Here is a 19630-nt window from a genome sequence, read left to right on the forward strand (position 1 = left end):
TCTATTGAAATATATATTATATCTTATGTATGTTTTTTTGTATTATAAACAAGCAAATTTCGTCTTGCCATTTACCTTCTGATATTAATCACATGTATATCTCAATTCAAGTTTTTGTTAAGATAATCAGCGAAAAGCGGACCGATCCTATCTTGATCTATATCTCTTAGTTTGTTGAAGTTAATGAATTGCCTTTTCAATCTCTGCAATTGCGCCAACGTAACGACGTTACCAATGGGCAAGTCTACGAAGAAGCAACCATCATCATTGATATCGGTAATCCCTTCGGAAACAATGACTCTTGTTCCGTTACTTACCCCGCCAATAGAAGTCAGGCTTTTGATGTGGTTCATTATGGTTTTTATTATCTTACTAGTTTCGATGTCGAGAACCTGGATGAAATTGGACTGAGACGCAGGCTTTAGTACCGTGGCTGAGTTCGGTTTTTGTAAGCCCTTACTCAACGGATCATTGTGTCCACTGTTTTTAGCCGATTTGGAAGTTTGAAAGACTACTTTACAAATATCGTCGATGTAGTCAGTTATGTTGTCCTGAGGAGTAAGAATAGCAAAGAGTGGAGAGTCCCATCGGTTGCTTGAGTTAGGCTCTTCGTATCGTTGAATCAATTGATTCAATAACTCGGGTTCCCAAGGGTTCGGGTTTGAAGTCTTATTCCACTCGAATATAGTCTCTGGTGGACACAGTGTTTGAATTACACAAAATGTGGTGGACAAATTTTTCACCTCGCAGTGAAGTTGATACCGGAAACCCTTGATATAATTCAACGAGTCTACAATGACTATCTTGTTTTTAGATAGATCTCTTTTCACTGCGGAGATGATCTCCGACCTCAATTTTCTTTCATCTTGGGAAGTTATATAATCTGAATGTTTTATGCCTAAAGATTCATCTGAATGATAGGTTATGGAATATTTACTTAATGATGGGGTTGCATCGATCTTGGACTGTAGTAGTTGTACCAAATGTTTAGCAAGCGTTGTCTTACCACTACATGGGTATCCCGTAAAAAGCACCAGTGGCATCTTCTTACTAAATTGCCTGTTTAGTTTTTTCAAAAGTTTTACAAGGTCCCTTTACCCTCATTCTGATACGTTATTGTTCAAGTTTCACCTGTTCATCAAGTATTCTTCATTTCTTTTTCCATCGCGATGACGATGACAAAACGGCAAAAAGTCAAAGAAAAAGAAAAAAAAAGATTTTTTTTCCATCATATGCAGAGAGAATATGTCCAAGCCAAGCGCAGTGTGCATGTATGCTGTTTTTAGCATATCGGGTGTGCGAAAGGAATGACATAATGATTTGCAACTAATATTTCCTTATATAAATATGCTTCTGGATATGAGTCTCATGAAACAAGTTCAGTAATTGCTTGTTTTACCCTTACTTTTTTCTTGGTTATGACTTGTGTACATAATAAATTGCCTATTTTCCCAAATTGTGTCCTTTTTCCTTTCCGGTTGGTATGAGATATTTCTTTTCAAAAATCAAAAGAAAACAACAAAGGGTTGATATTATGTAATGCAATACCTAGAATCGGGAAAAACTTGTTTGTCGTACCAAGAGAGGCAGCACTGGCGTGCCTTGATTTAATATAACTCCTGAGATAGTGGGGGTTACATGAGTTGTACAGCATAAGACTCCCTCTCCCCAGTTCTGTTCGTATATGTCGGGCTTGCTTGCGAAAGCAAGGGGTTCAATAAACAGAAAACAGAGTTTTTGGATAAAGTTTAAACAACGGAAACAGAGCAACAATGAAGGAGAGAATAAGTATCAATTGTGTAATTCTGTATACCGTAGTGCACAGTACGCTGTGCGCAACTCTTGCCTAAAAAATCTAGTTATCAAGCGGGGTGAATATGCTACAATGCCTCTTTTACGTTGTACTCTATCAAGGGATGATAGCAGTGGCACATATTGATTGATACGACTTTTCGCCGCGCGGTAGGCGAAAAGCAAAGAAAACTACAGTAATATCCAGAAATAGATGCATTTTATGTGCGAAATAAAACTCATGCTGAAAAAAATAGTAATAATTAATAGGGTAACGAATAGAATGCAAACCTTATCACGTGAAAGAGAGAACAATCATAAATGATTTAGTGCGTAGGTCCAGATTTGCGAAACACTGCGGAAGGCGAGAAAAGAATTCGAATATGAAGTAGGTAGAAGCAGAGGTAGGGCCGCTATTTAAAGATATACTTTTTCTGTACGGGCCGGTGACTTCGCAGTAGTGATGTACTATGAGATCACTATTTTGCCGGAAACTGTAGGCAAAAACCGTTTATGTCTTTTTTTCACCTTACGGGATAACCTCTGCTGAGAATTTCCAAAACTAGGCATGGATGATTGCCGGAATTTGAAACCCGGGCCCCGGAGGTTGATCGCACGGCAAATACATAAGAACCTTCTCCGCAATACGGGCTTTCCTCAATTTTCTTGGCCAAAAAGCGAGTCGGCCCCGAGCTACAAATCGGGAACAACGGAGGAATAGAGCGACAAGTTGATTCGGTCGTGCAGCCCGGAAAAAAAAGGCTGTCCTGCGGGCTTTATTCACTCCAATGCCGCTGAGAGGAACACGCGTTTCGTGGGCTTTGGACCACTACCCCGGCGTTCAGAGAAACCCCCCGGGGCAGGGGTCCGAAGTCTAAAAGTTTAATCCGGAAGTAGCGACGGGGGGGAAGCCCGCCGCGCACAGATGGCCAGCACAACGGAGCGGGGCCGAGGCGGCAAACGAGGTTAAGCCCGCTGAACCTGAAAAAAAAAACGAAAATTTTCTTTCATCAAGGACTAAAGTTTTCTTATGTTACGGATCTTGCACGCGGTAAGCAATGGCCGTAGCCTTTTCACAGTTGCTTCCAAGTGTCATGTATCGATTTTGCAGATTGTTCTAAAAGTAAATGGATTGCTATTTTCTTTCCGAGACTACTCTAAAAAAATTTATTGAGTATGAGATCGTTTTTAGATAAATTATATATATTGTAAAGCTATTAACTAATCTCCTATATCAATTTCTTCTTGCTTAACCCCGTGTGGTTGTTTAGGTCCATCTCCTTTTTCCTTTTAATTTTTTTACCTTTATTAATTCCTTCACCTCTCTAAACCCCAGTTTTATATCGTATATGCTATCTACAGGTCCACTTTACACTTAATAATATAAAAATACTACTATAAAGGAACCAGAAAAATAAAAAAGGGTCATTATTTATTTGAGCAGATCATTATCAAACGCATAGGAAGAGAAAAAACACAGTTTTATTTTTTTTCCACACATATTTATTGGTCTCCTAGTACATCAAAGAGCATTTTAATGGGTTGCTGATTTGTTTTACCTACATTTTCTAGTACAAAAAAAAAACAAAAAAAGAATCATGACCGCAAAGACTTTTCTACTACAGGCCTCCGCTAGTCGCCCTCGTAGTAACCATTTTAAAAATGAGCATAATAATATTCCATTGGCGCCTGTACCGATCGCCCCAAATACCAACCATCATAACAATAGTTCGCTGGAATTCGAAAACGATGGCAGTAAAAAGAAGAAGAAGTCTAGCTTGGTGGTTAGAACTTCAAAACATTGGGTTTTGCCCCCAAGACCAAGACCTGGTAGAAGATCATCTTCTCACAACACTCTACCTGCCAACAACACCAATAATATTTTAAATGTTGGCCCTAACAGCAGGAACAGTAGTAATAATAATAATAATAATAACATCATTTCGAATAGGAAACAAGCTTCCAAAGAAAAGAGGAAAATACCAAGACATATCCAGACAATCGATGAAAAGCTAATAAACGACTCGAATTACCTCGCATTTTTGAAGTTCGATGACTTGGAAAATGAAAAGTTTCATTCTTCTGCCTCCTCCATTTCATCTCCATCTTATTCATCTCCATCTTTTTCAAGTTATAGAAATAGAAAAAAATCAGAATTCATGGACGATGAAAGCTGCACCGATGTGGAAACCATTGCTGCTCACAACAGTCTGCTAACAAAAAACCATCATATAGATTCTTCTTCAAATGTTCACGCACCACCCACGAAAAAATCAAAGTTGAACGACTTTGATTTATTGTCCTTATCTTCCACATCTTCATCGGCCACTCCGGTCCCACAGTTGACAAAAGATTTGAACATGAACCTAAATTTTCATAAGATCCCTCATAAGGCTTCATTCCCTGATTCTCCAGCAGATTTCTCTCCAGCAGATTCAGTCTCGTTGATTAGAAACCACTCCTTGCCTACTAATTTGCAAGTTAAGGACAAAATTGAGGATTTGAACGAGATTAAATTCTTTAACGATTTCGAGAAACTTGAGTTTTTCAATAAGTATGCCAAAGTCAACACGAATAACGACGTTAACGAAAATAATGATCTCTGGAATTCTTACTTACAGTCTATGGACGATACAACAGGTAAGAACAGTGGCAATTACCAACAAGTGGACAATGACGATAATATGTCTTTATTGAATCTGCCAATTTTGGAGGAAACCGTATCTTCAGGGCAAGATGATAAGGTTGAGCCAGATGAAGAAGACATTTGGAATTATTTACCAAGTTCAAGTTCACAACAAGAAGATTCATCACGTGCTTTGAAAAAAAATACTAATTCTGAGAAGGCGAACATCCAAGCAAAGAACGATGAAACCTATCTGTTTCTTCAGGATCAGGATGAAAGCGCTGATTCGCATCACCATGACGAGTTAGGTTCAGAAATCACTTTGGCTGACAATAAGTTTTCTTATTTGCCCCCAACTCTAGAAGAGTTGATGGAAGAGCAGGACTGTAACAATGGCAGATCTTTTAAAAATTTCATGTTTTCCAACGATACCGGTATTGACGGTAGTGCCGGTACTGATGACGACTACACCAAAGTTCTGAAATCCAAAAAAATTTCTACGTCGAAGTCGAACGCTAACCTTTATGACTTAAACGATAACAACAATGATGCAACTGCCACCAATGAACTTGATCAAAGCAGTTTCATCGACGACCTTGACGAAGATGTCGATTTTTTAAAGGTACAAGTATTTTGAAATAGGCATGTTGCAATAAAACGAAAACAACTAAAAATCACGAAAACAAAATGATATTATACAATAAAAAATTCTTATTATGGGTAATGATAGTATTCTTCGCCTGCTTAGGCGTCCTTTTCCTTCAACAACAAAAATTCCAAAAAAAAAAAGTAAAAAAACAAAACTTTGATTGTTTTTTAATGATGTTAATGATTTTTTTTTTCTTTCTTTATCATAAAAAAAAAGTTAAAATGAAAAACAAATATGGGTCTGGAAGGCCATTATTTTTTTTTTATTTATATACCGTTTCTGGTACTTAGTTATTTATTCTCATACATACACTATATTCAAATTACCTAAGAGCATTTTCACATATCCGTTTACTTTCATTTTTTTTTTTTTTGCTTCCTTTTTACATATCTTCCGTATATCACATCACGTTTACGCGTATGGTGAAACACGTCAAGAGAAAAATGATAAAATCAAATTTTGATTTACATCAGGCTCCACAGGACAGGGAAATCTATCTAGTGAGGCGATAACTGTAGTTCGATGTACTCATTTGAACTGGACAAATTGAAAATTGAGCTGAAAACATGGGAGCATGATTTCATTGATAAAAATAAAAGGGAACCCACAAGGGATGACATCAAGAGCCTGCGGACTGTTCGGCAGATGTATAAACAATATTCCACACTGAAGAAGAAACAATCTTTGCAACGACAAAAAGTTGACACTCAAGAGTCGGTTGAACTCCCGGCACATAAAAAAGACCACGACGAAGTCGTAGAGATAGGCCCTACTCCCCAAGTTTACGGTAAGGCGATTAGTATCTTTGACATGAATTTGTCGCCTATAAAGCCTATATACATGACATTCACAAATAATATTGATGTTAACAATGATAACTCCAAGACAATTTCTAATGAATCTTCTCCACGAAAAACTATTCTCCTAAAATCGTCGCCTGCAGATCGTACGTTAGTGGCGGAACCAATATCCAGTGTGAAACGCCAATTAAACTTTCAAATGCTAAACGCTTCTTCTACACGTACTCCGACTTCATCACCATGCAAGAATCGCAATGGGAAGTTGGTAGAAATCAAGAAATGTAGTCCAACTATTAATCCTCCACTAGAATCTGGCAAACCATCGGGGTATTATGGACCTAATTCCCCGCTAAAATTGGATGAAGAAAACATTCACCTAAACATCTCACTTAATTCAAGCACTAAACGCCGGCTTCAAATAGCATATCCATCTTTACAGAAGACTCCCTCAAAGGATCAAGCGGATATTTCAACTTCATTTAGTCCGTCTCCACTCATTAGAAGACCACTGACGAAATCCCTGATAGAATTGGCCAGGGAACATACTGAAATTGTAAAAGAATTTGGTGTCTTACAGGAAGAAGATATTGAAGAGGAAGAGGAAGGAGAAGAAGGCGAGAATGGTTACGATGAGAAAAACCACGAAGACGACTTTGGGCTAGAAGATGAACTAATTAGACCAAAAGTTGTGAAGGACATATTTCAAGAGGATGATGATAATGATGATAGCCAAGCAAGGGAAGATACCTTCATAAGAAAGAGACCCAAAAGAAGAAAGGTTATCAGAAGATTACGAGACAATGATCCAGAAACCGAGACCGCAGGTTTTGAGAGAGATGTCCATAAGGAGCTGGTGAAACTCAAAAGAAGGAAAGTGGCAGAATTTTTGGGATCCACCTCACAAATCTCTGATACTGAATTTGAACATGATCCGGAGGCAAGCAGCGGCGTTGTAAGCTCAGAGCAAAAGCCTACGGCTAAGCGAAAGGGTAGAAAGAAGTATAATCTAGTGAGCAATAACTTCAGAAGACTAAAACTGCCAAAGAAAAACCGATTCTCTAATGGACGATGGGGAAGAAGGTGAGCGTGATGGCGTAAATAATACAAACATTTGTAATTTATAGAAACCTATTAAGTATTCAGTTAGATTCCTTCAGCTGCATGACGTATAGTTTATATGGACATCATACGTATTTTTATCAATATAGAGACTAGCATGTTTTTACACTTTTTATTTTTGTTGTTCAATTAGGGGCCTCGTCCATATATGTATATATATTACATAATCTGCAATCATCAATTAGGGGAGGAATAATCGGCAGAGGTATAAATACAAAATTTAAAACAATTCAAGTGAATGAAAAGGTGAACCAACAAACAGAATATTACCACGTATCAAGGAAAAACTAATAATAGTATATTGGCGCATTTAGCAGGATGTTCTGGAAAAAGGATCCCACCGTCAGTTGGGAAAGAAAAAATATCAATGACATTGATTTTAGTCGTTTTAATGTGGCCATAATTGGTGGCACAGGTGGACTTGGACGTGCAATAAGTAGAGAGCTGGCCCAAAGAAATGCCAGGGTTACTGTTGTCGGGCAAACTTTTAGGGACGAGGACCTAAAAGATAAAATTAACTTTGTCAAGGCTGATTTAAGTTTAGTGTCAGAATGCAAGCGTATATCTCATAGTGATGAAATTCCCTACGAGGAGTTAACACATCTGATTTTCACTACGGGTATTTTTGCATCACGCCAGAGACAAGCTACAAGTGAGGGTTTGGAAAAAGACATGGCAGTGAGCTATTTGAGTAGATACATTATCTTCCATGATGTGGCGAAGCGATTAGGAATTAGTAGGACAAAAAAAGACGATTTGCCAAAAGTTTTCATAGCAGGGTTTCCAGGAAATGGTCAGGTGGGAGACCCAGATGACTTGAATTCTGATGAAAAGAAGTATAGTGCCTACGCTACACATATGAACACTGTGGCAGCCAATGAAAGTCTGGTCATAGACGCTAAAGACAGATACACGAATATAGATACTTTCGGTTTGAACCCTGGGCTGATCAAAACGAACATTCGTAATAATCTTCTTGGCAGTGACACCTACCTCAGCCGCATTACAGAATGGATAATCAGCTGGACCTGTCAAAGCGCAGAGACGTATGCGAAAACAATATGCACCCTGATTGCGAGCCCCGCTATCGAATCACGCAGTGGTACAATGTTCAGCAACAAAGGCGATGCTATTTTACCTTCGCCTGGTTTGACCAAAGATGTTGTTGAGAAGTTTATGGAAAATTCGGAACTTCTAGTTGAAAAGGCCTTGCGTAATCAAAGTCCTTTCACTTCCAGTAACGAATGACTTGCTGTAACTAATTGGTTTATATTTAAATATTTCACTTTTTAAAGGGCGTTTGCATGCGACCATCGTCGATGATTCATATTGTTCGGATGCGGAAGATGGCTTCCATGAGTTTTGCACGCCGTCTCATGTGATTGTTGGAGTCATAGCTCGCATATCTTCCTATTGTCAGATGTAATATCGACGGAAATGGCATCTTGGAGTATGGAAGCACTATTCTGCTTTGCTCCAATATTTAGGATGCCGCATTTTTCATATTTTTTTTTACATTTTTCGCTTACGTATATAAATTGCTAGCAAGTATTCGCTCTCTCTGTCTTGGTTATCTAATTGCTAACCGTCGCAATTGAAAAGAAAAAAAAAATACAGAATAGACGATAGCGGATTGAACGATAGCATACTATTGAGTGCGTTTTCCCTTCTCATTTGAAAATTACTATCCGTTTTTCACTGCCGAAAGACTTGATGTTGAGGACGAGGCTTACTAATTGCAGTCTATGGAGGCCCTACTACACGTCATCGCTTAGTAGAGTACCAAGAGCACCTCCAGATAAAGTCTTGGGGTTATCTGAACACTTCAAAAAGGTAAAAAATGTTAACAAAATTGACCTGACCGTAGGAATATATAAAGATGGTTGGGGCAAAGTGACGACGTTTCCCTCCGTTGCAAAAGCTCAAAAATTGATTGAATCTCATTTAGAGTTGAATAAGAATCTTTCATATTTACCAATAACAGGTTCCAAAGAATTTCAGGAAAACGTTATGAAATTTTTGTTCAAGGAATCATGTCCGCAGTTTGGGCCATTTTATTTAGCCCATGATAGAATCAGCTTTGTTCAGACTTTGAGTGGTACAGGCGCCCTAGCTGTAGCAGCTAAATTCTTGGCATTATTTATTTCAAGAGATATTTGGATACCTGACCCATCATGGGCAAATCATAAGAACATTTTTCAGAACAATGGTTTTGAAAATATTTACCGGTATTCCTATTATAAGGACGGTCAGATAGACATCGACGGATGGATTGAGCAATTGAAAACCTTTGCATATAACAACCAGCAAGAAAACAATAAGAACCCACCTTGCATAATCTTGCATGCGTGTTGTCACAACCCTACAGGTCTCGACCCAACTAAAGAGCAATGGGAAAAGATTATAGATACTATATATGAGCTAAAAATGGTACCCATTGTTGATATGGCTTATCAGGGTTTAGAGTCTGGTAACTTACTAAAGGACGCATATTTATTGAGGCTATGTCTCAATGTAAATAAATATCCAAATTGGAGTAACGGTATCTTTCTTTGTCAATCTTTTGCCAAGAACATGGGCCTTTATGGTGAACGAGTTGGTTCCTTAAGCGTTATCACGCCGGCAACTGCGAACAATGGAAAGTTCAACCCTCTACAACAGAAAAACTCATTGCAGCAAAATATTGACTCCCAATTAAAAAAGATTGTCAGAGGTATGTATTCTTCTCCACCAGGATACGGTTCTCGTGTGGTAAATGTAGTATTATCAGATTTCAAATTGAAACAGCAATGGTTCAAGGATGTTGATTTCATGGTTCAGAGATTGCATCACGTCAGACAGGAGATGTTTGACCGTCTAGGGTGGCCGGATCTTGTAAATTTCGCACAACAGCACGGTATGTTTTACTATACAAGGTTTAGTCCAAAGCAAGTCGAAATATTGAGAAACAATTACTTCGTCTATTTAACAGGTGATGGTAGATTGTCGCTTAGCGGAGTCAATGATTCGAACGTTGATTACTTATGTGAATCTCTTGAAGCAGTCTCGAAAATGGACAAACTCGCATAATTTTTTCACCTTACAGTTCACCTTTGTCTTTATTTTTTTATTACTTTTCCCTTCTCATTTTGCCACACAATAATTTATAGAATATAATAATTTTTTGTAATAATTAATAAACCTTTTTTTTATCTACTCTATATACACTTTTCAGATAACTAGATTGGATTAATTCGTGATCGAACTAGTTATTAAATTTTAAATGAAAAGAAAGCTAGCGCTAGCCAACTATTTTAATTACGGTGGCAGTGCATCATATCCTTACATTTCATTTTAGGTTTCCTATGTTTTCTTCTTTCAAATCATTTCCTGCCAAAAATTTTTTTCAGTTTCCTACCGAATTTACTGTGACCGTGACGGTCATGCGACTTATCTTTTATAGCTGCATCATCGTTATGAAGCTTGTGTATCTCTCCATTTTTATCAATGATAGTCACCGGAACGCTTAATGGTAAGGCTGTAGGCAGGTCAGGATTTGATGACTCCAAAGTGGCTGTTCCACCAGATATGTTCCTATTTGACAATTGGCTTTTATTTCCGAATAATGAAAACCGGTGGCCTTCTGTACCAGCTTCGCTTACGTCATTAGTGTTCATGGATGATGCAGTGTAAGGGGAAGAATCATCGTTGTTGCAGCTCTTTTTATTTGCTAATATTGGCATATCGTTTTCGTTGGTCTTATTTTTGAAGTTCGTCATGGGATTAACTATCTCTGTTTCGTTCGTGGTATGAGTAGAATGACTTGTTCTCCTTTTCAGCGGAGAGGGCAAACCAAAAGTCCATGATTTTCTTGAGACATGACCTCCTTTTTCCTTCTTTTCTTCCACATCCAGGTTCTCTGCTGCTGTGGCTGTAGCATTCTTTGTGATAAGTGGCTCTCTCAAAGACATGCTTCTAAATCCTAGGTTATCCTTCGCAGGTCTTTCCTTCTCAAAACTAGACTTCCTGGCGGGGGGTTCTTTGGGGTAGAGTGCACTATTATTTTTATCAATGTATAGAGGGACATGATCAGGCAATCGTCTCGATGTTGTGCTCGCCTGAGGAGCTTTTGGAAAACACTTGGACGCCTCGTGTGAAGCCAAGTTGCCAGATGATGGAGGATTTGATGGCTTCTTGCTATGATATGGAGGGGATGAAGATGAGTCAGAAGCTGGATATACTATATTATGCGAAAGAGTAGCCTCATTTGAACTACCACGTAGAGTTCTTAGGCACGAACGATTGGTGATTTTTCTTTTATCGTCGAGACGCTTGGGAGACATCACGGGTATTTGATGAGAACTAGATTGATCGTATTTCTGTTTTGAAATACTCGTCGGAGGGCCATGGCTGTTCGTTTTCGTATTGGAAGCAGTTTTCCCTGTAGAGGAATCAATATTTGGAGACGTTTCTATCGAATAAATGGACGAGGAAGTACTTGATGGAACGGCTGATTGTTTCAAATCAGATCTAAGTTGTGGTTGTAGTGAGCTTTTCAAAAGGTCAGGTGCAACTCTTGTGGTATCCGTGGAGGACTTGGAGTTCACGTTTTCGGAATCTAGGCTGAAAGTGTCTGAACTTGTGTTAGTGAGGTAAGGATTAGCACCACGTAAATACTTGGCCATGTTTGTTCCGGACTGACTAACTTCTGCATTTTCAGAATTTTGTTCCTTCTTTTTATTATCTTCTGTCTCGGTAGAATATTCTGAAGGGTGTTTTAATGAAGGCACGTCAGATATATCTTGTTCTATTTGAACCGGATCTCTCATTATCACGTCATAAGAATCATGATATTCATCATCATCGTCATCATCATCGTCATCATCATCGTCAACATTTTCATCATCGTCAACATTTTCATCCTTGTCATCATCGTTAACATCATCGTCCTTGTCATCATCATCGTCATTATCATTGTCTTTGTCATCATCATCGTCCTTGTCATTGTTGGGTCCATTATTTTTGTCCATAACACTACCAGTCTCATCCTCCAGTTTAACGTTCTCGATCCCAGAAGTGCTAGGGAATTTTTCAGAACTTTCCGGTTCATTATCGGAAAGCGCCTCTTCTTGATCTTCTTTTTGGACTAAAAAGCAATTTGTATCGACGAGGCCTGACTTTTTTCCCTTTGTACGTTCTTCCTGTTTTTCACTATCATCATCTTGCGGAATTTTTAGTCCAACCTGATTTCCGCCTATTTCAGACTCCACACTTGTCTTTGCAGTAGCGCGAAGATCAGTTGCCGAGCCTTCTATATAATTATAATCGGATAATTCGCTGCCAGTGAGACTGTTTGAATCTGCAATGCACCTCACTTCGTTATCTGAATTCATGTGGAAGTTAGAATTGTTTAAAGAGCCGAGAAGAATAGGATCTACTAAATTTCCTTCGGCATCAACAGAATCGATATTCTCTGCATTTTCAATATTCTGAGTTTGATTGGAGAGAGTTGATGGCTCTTTCTCCACGTCTTCCGGAGGTACATAGGCAGGCTTAGGTTCTGATAAAGTAGGTTGACGAATCGTGATCGATTTGACCTCGGATGCTACTTCCTGTCCTTTGTGAAAGTGTTGTTTTCTTTTGCTTTCAATTAGTTTTAATTCTTGGGCTTCAAGGTCGGCATTCTCCTTAACTATATTTAGCTCTCTTTTCAATAACTCCATTCTCCGTTCTTCATCTAGCTTAACTTTTCGCAATTCCAAAATTAAGCTTTGTTCCCTTTCTTCTTCGTTCAATTTTGCTATTTCGATATTTGATATTTTTTCCTCCAAGCTATGAACCTCTTTAAGCAATGTTTCAATTTCTTCCTTTTTCTCACGTCCACTGAGACCACTTTTATCTTTTTTGGGTATGCTACGATCGAGAACGCTGGGTTCAATAAAAGAGTTTTCGTCATCGGATATAATCATGGGTTTAAATTCTAAAGGATCATGAAGATCCTCTTGCAGTTCTTGTTCCGTTTCCTCGTTCATAGTTGTTGGTATTAATGGAACATTGTTATGCCGTTGCTTTAATGATGTAGTATGCATTTTAGATAATACTTTGCCATGATAATCGTTTTTTGATTTACCGCCGCTTTCACTTTTTTTCTCTTGTGATCCTGCTTTCTTAGTAGTTTTATTCCTATGCATTAGACTAGTTTTGTTGTTTCGAGTAGGCAAAGAATATGCTCTACCACCTCGTTGGTTTGAGCGGTTGCTCAGACTGTATCTAGGAGGCTCTACTTCCACGGGTACTTCCACAGCCATTAACCCCCTAGGGCCTGGTATGTATTTTTTTATCGTCCTTATTGTGCTGCCTGAGTTCCCAAGTGATGTGGTCCTTGATTTACTATTCTGACCAGTCGAACTTGAAATGTTTAAAACCTTCGATGACTGCTTGCCTCCAAATTCTCGAAACGTGGTTTCTGCATCCTCGTGAGCCCTGTGTTGCCTTCTCCCCGCCGAATTATTAGAGGTATTCTTATGTCCTTGGTTTGGCAAACTCGACGTGCGCTTAGAGTATTGGCGAACGTTACCATTCATTAAGAGCATCCTTGAGTTAGTCCTAGAATTCGAGAGCATTGTATACCTATTAATCCCTGCGATTGACGTAGTTCGAGAGGTAAAACTCTGATTGTATTGCGGTATTTTACTCTTGTCAACGGTCCTCCCATTATAACTGAGCGCATTTCCAATTGCTGCTGCTGCTGCTAAGGCATCTGGACTACTTTCTTGGATCATCCCGCTATTTCCAATGCTCCCACTATTTGTTGATACTTGCCTCTTTCAGAGCTATCTGCCTTATGTTGATTATTAGGGTTAATAAATGCTATTTCCTCCCGCAATAATTGTGTAATTTGAACGAAGAATATGAAGAAGATGGAATGGCGATTTTCACTCTAAATTTTAAAAATTGCCTCTTTACAATAGCGAATTTCCTAACCCTTTTTTTTTTTTGTTGATTGCCTATTGCTCGTTCACTTCCCATTTATTTTCTCTCGAATTTCACCAAAAGTTGATGTGGATAATCAATCATCGGGCCTATTCCTGCGGGTAAAACGCAGGGCCCAACTCAGGATAGGGTTTAATATTATTTTAGAGGACTTACAAGAAGGAAGTTATATGGTTTAAAAATTGTAACAAAGTTAGAACACATTTATTTAGCAGGTCTAATTTAGGGCTGCAACTATCTTTTTGGTTATTCATATAAAATATAATTTTTTATTTATATAGAGAATACAAGTGGAATCATCTTTAACGCCAGCTTGTAGTGCGCATTGCAGAATAATGGAAGTTCAAAAATTAAAAGCGAAGGAGAAGTGATAGTAGAAAGACGGATGGGAGGCTGGGGGACGAAGAGAAAGTAAAAGGGTTAATTTATTCGACGGTAACAGATTTAGCCAAGTTTCTTGGAAAATCAACATCAATCCCTTTATTAACAGCCAACCAATATGACATTAGTTGTAATGGAATAATATTAATTAGACCTTGTAAACAATCAACAGTTTGTGGAACTTCTAAGGTTTGCAGGTCGATTGATTTAGATTTTTGCGCCCACACTTCATCATTTTCGTTACAAATAATAATTGGATGGCCCTTTCTTGCAGTAACTTGCTCAATAGAGGAAACTACTTTAGGGAATAGAGAGTCTCTGGTACCAAAAGCAATGATTGGCAAGTTTTCGTCCACCAAGGCCAAGACACCGTGCTTCAACTCACCTGCCAAAACACCTTCAGAATGCATATAAGAAATTTCTTTGATCTTCAAAGCACCTTCCAGAGCAGCAGCAAATTGGTAACCTCTACCCAATAACAATAGAGATTTTTGATCCTTTAATTCAGTCGCACAGAGCTTTTTTATTCTTGGTTCCAGCTTTAATACCTGCTTAATTTGGCCCGGGATTAACTTCAAGCCTTGAATGATTTCAATTCTTCTGTCTATTTTCGATACACGGTCATCTGACAGCGATAGAGCAAACATCACTAAGGCAATATACTGGGAAGTATAAGCTTTTGTAGAGGCAACACCAATTTCAGGACCAGCGTTAATATGAACACCACAGTGGGTGACACGAGAGATAGAAGAACCAACACTGTTAACAATTCCGACAGTTAAGGCTCCTCTTTCTAAACAATAATTTAGAGCCAGCATGGTATCCGCAGTTTCACCACTTTGTGAAACAAACACGCATACATCGTCTCTGAAGACAGGGCATTTTCTGTCCAGAAAGTCAGACGCTAATTCCACACTAACTGGGATATCTGATAATTCTTCGAAGATAGCACGAGTAGCCAAACATGAATGATAAGAAGTACCGCATGCGATCATGATCAGTCTCCGTGCTCTTCTGACAACTGGTAACCATGCCTTTAAACCACCCAATATCACTTTATTATTTTCATAGTCGATTCTACCTCTCATAGTATTGAAAGTAGATTCTGGTTGCTCATAGATTTCCTTTTGCATAAAATGGTCGTAAGGGCCCTTCATGATCTGAGCTAACTCCATCTCTAAAGTTTGAATGGACCTTGTCATTGATGCGCCTACTTCTCTTCTAGATCTATGAATATGTAACTCACCATCGTAAATATGAGCCAAATCGTCATCTTCTAAAAATAGCACCTTCTTGGTATGTTTAACAACAGATGCCGCATCCGAAGAAACAAAAAATTCCACCGGTGTTGGAGATCCATCTTCTGATAGGAAAGCCCTGGATTGAGAATGTCTCAAGTTAAATTCATTGGCGGCAATTGGTAGTAAATTGGCATTTTGGGAACCAGCTTCAAATTCACGAGCTTTCTTTGGGCCCAAGCCAAATGATTTGTTGTTAGATTTCAATGGAATTTCCGGTTGACCAGCGTTTTCTTCGGGAAATTCCACATCCACGAAGTCGACTTTTAGTTTTTTTTCAGATTTGACACCAATCAGTAAAGGGGACCCTTTTCTAGTGGCGATAACCTCATTAGGATAGTGACAAGATTTACATAATAACCCGTATGAACCTTCTAGTTCTAAAAGAACTAGCTTGGTTAATTCGTGGAAATCTAAGTCATGCCCATTTTGTAAATTTGTATTGTATAAATGCAAATATAGTTTAGCAATACACTCGGTATCGGTATCACTTTCGAATTTATAACCTTTGTTAATTAAAAGAGTCTTCAGTTCTCTAAAATTTGTGATGATACCATTATGAACGACCACAAATTGGTCTTCTGGGTCAGATCTTTGAGGGTGACAGTTAACTTGTTCTGGTCGACCGTGAGTAGCCCATCTAGTATGCGCAATACCACAATGAGAGACAAAAGTAACGTCTCTGTTCGGATTTTGCTTAGTAATCTCCTCTTTCAAAGCACTCACTTTACCGATTTGCTTATAGATGAAAGTAGAATCAGCTTCGTCACCATCGATAGCAATACCGGTGGAATCATAGCCTCTATATTCTAATCTTTGTAAACCATCCACTAAGGTGTCGATAATTTCTCCTCTGGATCTTTCCACTAGATAATTGCAGTAACCAAAGATACCACACATTTTTTTATAAAAGTTGCTGTTGATTTGCTCGAGAACTTATTGCTTATTTGGCCCTGATAACTATATAAGAAAAGAAATACAGTTATTCCTTGTTTATGCTGGCTTTTTGTCCACTTTTTCTCAACTATATAACTATGATGTTGGAAAGGACACCGGTTCTGTAACTTTGCAGTGAAAATAAGTGTGATGGATGACTGAGAATGCTTTCTTGTAAGCGAAAAGAAGTACGTGTTCCAAAAATAAAGCAGAAAGGCGAAAAGGGTCGAATGTAAGACACTAAATAAATATTTTAAGAAGAGGAAAAGTCGCCTCAGAAACGCTAAAATGCATCCGATTTCCCAAAGAGGAAGTCTAATGTTTTCGATTTGTGAAAAAAAGATAAAAATCGAAGAAAATGTAGGGAGCCGCGCGTTACCCGGATTGATATTTGAGTGATCGACGGCGTCACAAAAGAAAGAATGCTTGGCTAATCAAGAAAAGTATGTGGTTTGTTTCATCTAATACGGCTGTCAAGGCCCACATTGGTGTTCAAATGCATTTTTTATAGTTCGTGGTTACTGTTAATATTCTTTCCTAGTAGAATGTTTGGGGTTTAGGTATTTTTGATGTTTTATTTATAAATAGATATTTATATCTTGACGATTGTGGTGTTTTATTTTTTTTTTTTTATACATTTTTCTTTTCTTCCTGATTCGAAATAAAAGTATTTTTAGAAAAAGGATAAAGAAACAGAAATCAAAAGAAATAAAAAGAGTGTGGCAAAATCACAACTCGCCGAATTCATCGTAGACTGATCTCCAGTGCTTGAAAAATCCGTTGAAGAACTTAACACCTAATCCGACATCCTTGGACCCTGTAGCAGCTCTGATGCTGTGCATGGACAACTGTGCAATTCCCAGGTCTATGGTACGAGCACCTGTTTGAGAAGCCAATGATGGGCCGATAGTACCACCTGATCTTGAGTTGTTTTTGATTTGGAAATATTGCACTTTGTCTCCATTGCGGCGTGCTAATTCTTCTACTAGGGCAGTTCCTACGACATCTGTGGCCATATGACCGTTAGGATCCAGTGATAAAGTGATTCCGACATTAGGCACTGGAAAATGATTCTTCAAATAGACTTCAGGAAAGTTTGGGTTGTAGAGGTGGTTGACGTCTGCGGACAAGATGATGGAATTAGCCCAAACCGTATGCAAATCGACCGGTTTCTTAGTGAATGCAGAAGAACTGCGTTCCACCACTGACTCCAACAAGCCACCTTTTGCGCCTTGTCTTGTCAACGATCCGATTTCTTCATTATCATACAAAGTGACAGTAGAGAATAAATCTGATTCCTCGGTATTAACATCCTTAGCGTAGCAAATCAAAGCAATCATTGCTGCGAAACTACACAACCTGTCATCTAGACGTGGTGCAAAAAGGAAGTGTTTACCAATACCTCCAATGGTACCCTTTTGCACATCGAATAAGTCTAAATCCATTTGAATCAATTCGGACACTTCCACACCGGCTAATTTGGCAACGTACCTTAACAGGTGGATGCAGTGTTTGCCAAATAAGGGCGATTTCTTTTCATCATCCGTGGGAGGTTCATTACCTTCCTCATCCGGAGTGGGGAAGCCGATGACCGGGATAGTTTGGTCCTCTTTATCAAATGGGCCTTCAGCAGGTTTACCGAAATGGGGAGCCAAGGAAGGAATTCGACAAACAGGTAGGGGTGTAGAATCAACCAAGGCGCTTTTAATTTCGTTAGTGCCCTTCTTCTTGTAAAGAAGGCGACCACCAATACCTAGGTCTCTGTCTAGCCACAATTCATTCAGTGTACCTCCATAGGGAGCAACAGCAATTCTTCCGTAACCTTCCGCTGTGTCTTTAAAGGAGACGGGCTTCAATTTGACCGTCAAAGCGTCCACATGAGATCCAATGACACCGACACCCTTTTCGGCTCTCCAGTTTTTGCCCAGGATAAAGGCAGATAGGTTAGTTCCATTTCTTATAGTGTAGAATTTCCCACCATCTTCGCCAATGGAGTCCTGCCAATTGGATTTCTCGCTCAAGTATTTGAAGTTATGCTTATCTAACAGCTCCGCGAAAAATGATACTACATGGTAAGTGGTAGGGTTCTTGTAAATGAAATCAATGAATTCCTGTGCAATATCCTCATAATTGTGCTCGAGGATGCACCACGAATTTTCATTTTCTTTCTTTTCCTTTTCTTCGTTGGCGATTTGGTTATTTTTAGATGGCTCTACAGTTAGCATCTGCAGAGTTTTCTTCAATTGTTCCAGTATTTCACGTTGTTCCTCCATTCTTTTTTTCTTAATTTTGTTGGTTGTGCAGGTTTCTACAATTGCACTAAGATTACTGATCAGGCTCTATACAGTGTATGTCTTGTTCTGTGAAGTCAACTGCTTATAAATGAATTTTTATTATCTAATGGAACGATTAAGGGGTGTGTCAACTATTTCACTTAACCCTATTCTTTCTTACTGTCGTTTGCTTGCATAGCCTATCTTACAGTAATAGAGGTGCAAAACAGCATCACCCCTAGTTGTTTTTCCCGAAAAACCTATCCCAGATTATTTTTTTTTTGAATTAGACAAGAAATCATCCGAAGACCTATTATGCTTCTGATTAAACCTTGAGAAAAACGGAAGTTTGCAACCTATACCCTAAAGTAGAAGCTGACTAATTCATATTCCTCACGAAATGGTGCGACCTCTCTTTATCCATGAGAAAAGGAAGGAGTGGGTTCTTGTTTGATGCTTCTTTATCTGATACCAACAAGCGCAAGAGATAAGGGATTACAATGTTATCATGCCTCAGAAAGTAATAGGATGACATTTTCTTGCAAACGTTGACATTAAAAACATAAAGTACCTTACGGCGTTCGGAGCCTACAAGCCTGCCACAATTTGAGCCGCTGCACAAGAGAACACCGAATGAACAACTGGCTGCAGCTGTCGATGAAACCTCAGCGAATAAAGCACACATTTGTGCGTTTTACAATAACAGGGAAGGTGGAATGTGTTGCCTTCGTCCTTATTTTTCGCGTTGTGAAATATTTTTACTAATTTTTCTTTTCGCGTGGTCA

The 19630-nt window shown here is 38.7% G+C and overlaps 11 protein-coding genes across 11 annotated transcripts; 5 read left to right on the plus strand and 6 right to left on the minus strand.

Annotated features, from left to right (window-relative positions):
* Positions 1 to 101: 101 nt before the first annotated feature.
* On the minus strand, positions 102 to 1043 carry KTI12 (Kti12p; the record flags this gene model as incomplete). Its single annotated transcript, NM_001179676.1, has 1 exon — positions 102 to 1043. One exon carries the CDS (start codon positions 1041 to 1043, stop codon positions 102 to 104), a length of 942 nt encoding a protein of 313 aa, NP_012812.1.
* A 2346-nt stretch (positions 1044 to 3389) lies between these two features.
* On the plus strand, positions 3390 to 5054 carry HAP4 (transcription factor HAP4; the record flags this gene model as incomplete). Its single annotated transcript, NM_001179675.1, has 1 exon — positions 3390 to 5054. The coding sequence occupies one exon, from the start codon at positions 3390 to 3392 to the stop codon at positions 5052 to 5054; it is 1665 nt and encodes a 554-aa protein (NP_012813.1).
* Positions 5055 to 5588: 534 nt separating this feature from the next.
* SLD2 (Sld2p) lies at positions 5589 to 6950 on the plus strand (the record flags this gene model as incomplete). Its single annotated transcript, NM_001179674.1, has 1 exon — positions 5589 to 6950. The coding sequence occupies one exon, from the start codon at positions 5589 to 5591 to the stop codon at positions 6948 to 6950; it is 1362 nt and encodes a 453-aa protein (NP_012814.1).
* A 353-nt stretch (positions 6951 to 7303) lies between these two features.
* Positions 7304 to 8233, plus strand: YKL107W (putative short-chain dehydrogenase/reductase; the record flags this gene model as incomplete). The annotated part of the gene is made up of 1 exon (NM_001179673.1): positions 7304 to 8233. The coding sequence occupies one exon, from the start codon at positions 7304 to 7306 to the stop codon at positions 8231 to 8233; it is 930 nt and encodes a 309-aa protein (NP_012815.1).
* Positions 8234 to 8309: 76 nt separating this feature from the next.
* YKL106C-A (uncharacterized protein) lies at positions 8310 to 8429 on the minus strand (the record flags this gene model as incomplete). Its single annotated transcript, NM_001184482.1, has 1 exon — positions 8310 to 8429. The coding sequence occupies one exon, from the start codon at positions 8427 to 8429 to the stop codon at positions 8310 to 8312; it is 120 nt and encodes a 39-aa protein (NP_076898.1).
* A 269-nt stretch (positions 8430 to 8698) lies between these two features.
* AAT1 (aspartate transaminase AAT1) lies at positions 8699 to 10054 on the plus strand (the record flags this gene model as incomplete). Its single annotated transcript, NM_001179672.1, has 1 exon — positions 8699 to 10054. The coding sequence occupies one exon, from the start codon at positions 8699 to 8701 to the stop codon at positions 10052 to 10054; it is 1356 nt and encodes a 451-aa protein (NP_012816.1).
* A 293-nt stretch (positions 10055 to 10347) lies between these two features.
* On the minus strand, positions 10348 to 13746 carry SEG2 (Seg2p; the record flags this gene model as incomplete). The annotated part of the gene is made up of 1 exon (NM_001179671.1): positions 10348 to 13746. One exon carries the CDS (start codon positions 13744 to 13746, stop codon positions 10348 to 10350), a length of 3399 nt encoding a protein of 1132 aa, NP_012817.1.
* A 636-nt stretch (positions 13747 to 14382) lies between these two features.
* Positions 14383 to 16536, minus strand: GFA1 (glutamine--fructose-6-phosphate transaminase (isomerizing) GFA1; the record flags this gene model as incomplete). The annotated part of the gene is made up of 1 exon (NM_001179670.1): positions 14383 to 16536. One exon carries the CDS (start codon positions 16534 to 16536, stop codon positions 14383 to 14385), a length of 2154 nt encoding a protein of 717 aa, NP_012818.1.
* On the plus strand, positions 16195 to 16449 carry YKL104W-A (uncharacterized protein; the record flags this gene model as incomplete). The annotated part of the gene is made up of 1 exon (NM_001395037.1): positions 16195 to 16449. One exon carries the CDS (start codon positions 16195 to 16197, stop codon positions 16447 to 16449), a length of 255 nt encoding a protein of 84 aa, NP_001381967.1.
* A 764-nt stretch (positions 16537 to 17300) lies between the features above and the next one.
* APE1 (metalloaminopeptidase APE1) lies at positions 17301 to 18845 on the minus strand (the record flags this gene model as incomplete). The annotated part of the gene is made up of 1 exon (NM_001179669.1): positions 17301 to 18845. One exon carries the CDS (start codon positions 18843 to 18845, stop codon positions 17301 to 17303), a length of 1545 nt encoding a protein of 514 aa, NP_012819.1.
* A 379-nt stretch (positions 18846 to 19224) lies between these two features.
* Positions 19225 to 19530, minus strand: YKL102C (uncharacterized protein; the record flags this gene model as incomplete). Its single annotated transcript, NM_001348849.1, has 1 exon — positions 19225 to 19530. The coding sequence occupies one exon, from the start codon at positions 19528 to 19530 to the stop codon at positions 19225 to 19227; it is 306 nt and encodes a 101-aa protein (NP_001335789.1).
* Positions 19531 to 19630: the final 100 nt, after the last annotated feature.

This window comes from Saccharomyces cerevisiae, chromosome XI, assembly GCF_000146045.2.
Source record: "Saccharomyces cerevisiae S288C chromosome XI, complete sequence".
In the NCBI taxonomy this organism is placed as follows: domain Eukaryota; kingdom Fungi; phylum Ascomycota; class Saccharomycetes; order Saccharomycetales; family Saccharomycetaceae; genus Saccharomyces; species Saccharomyces cerevisiae.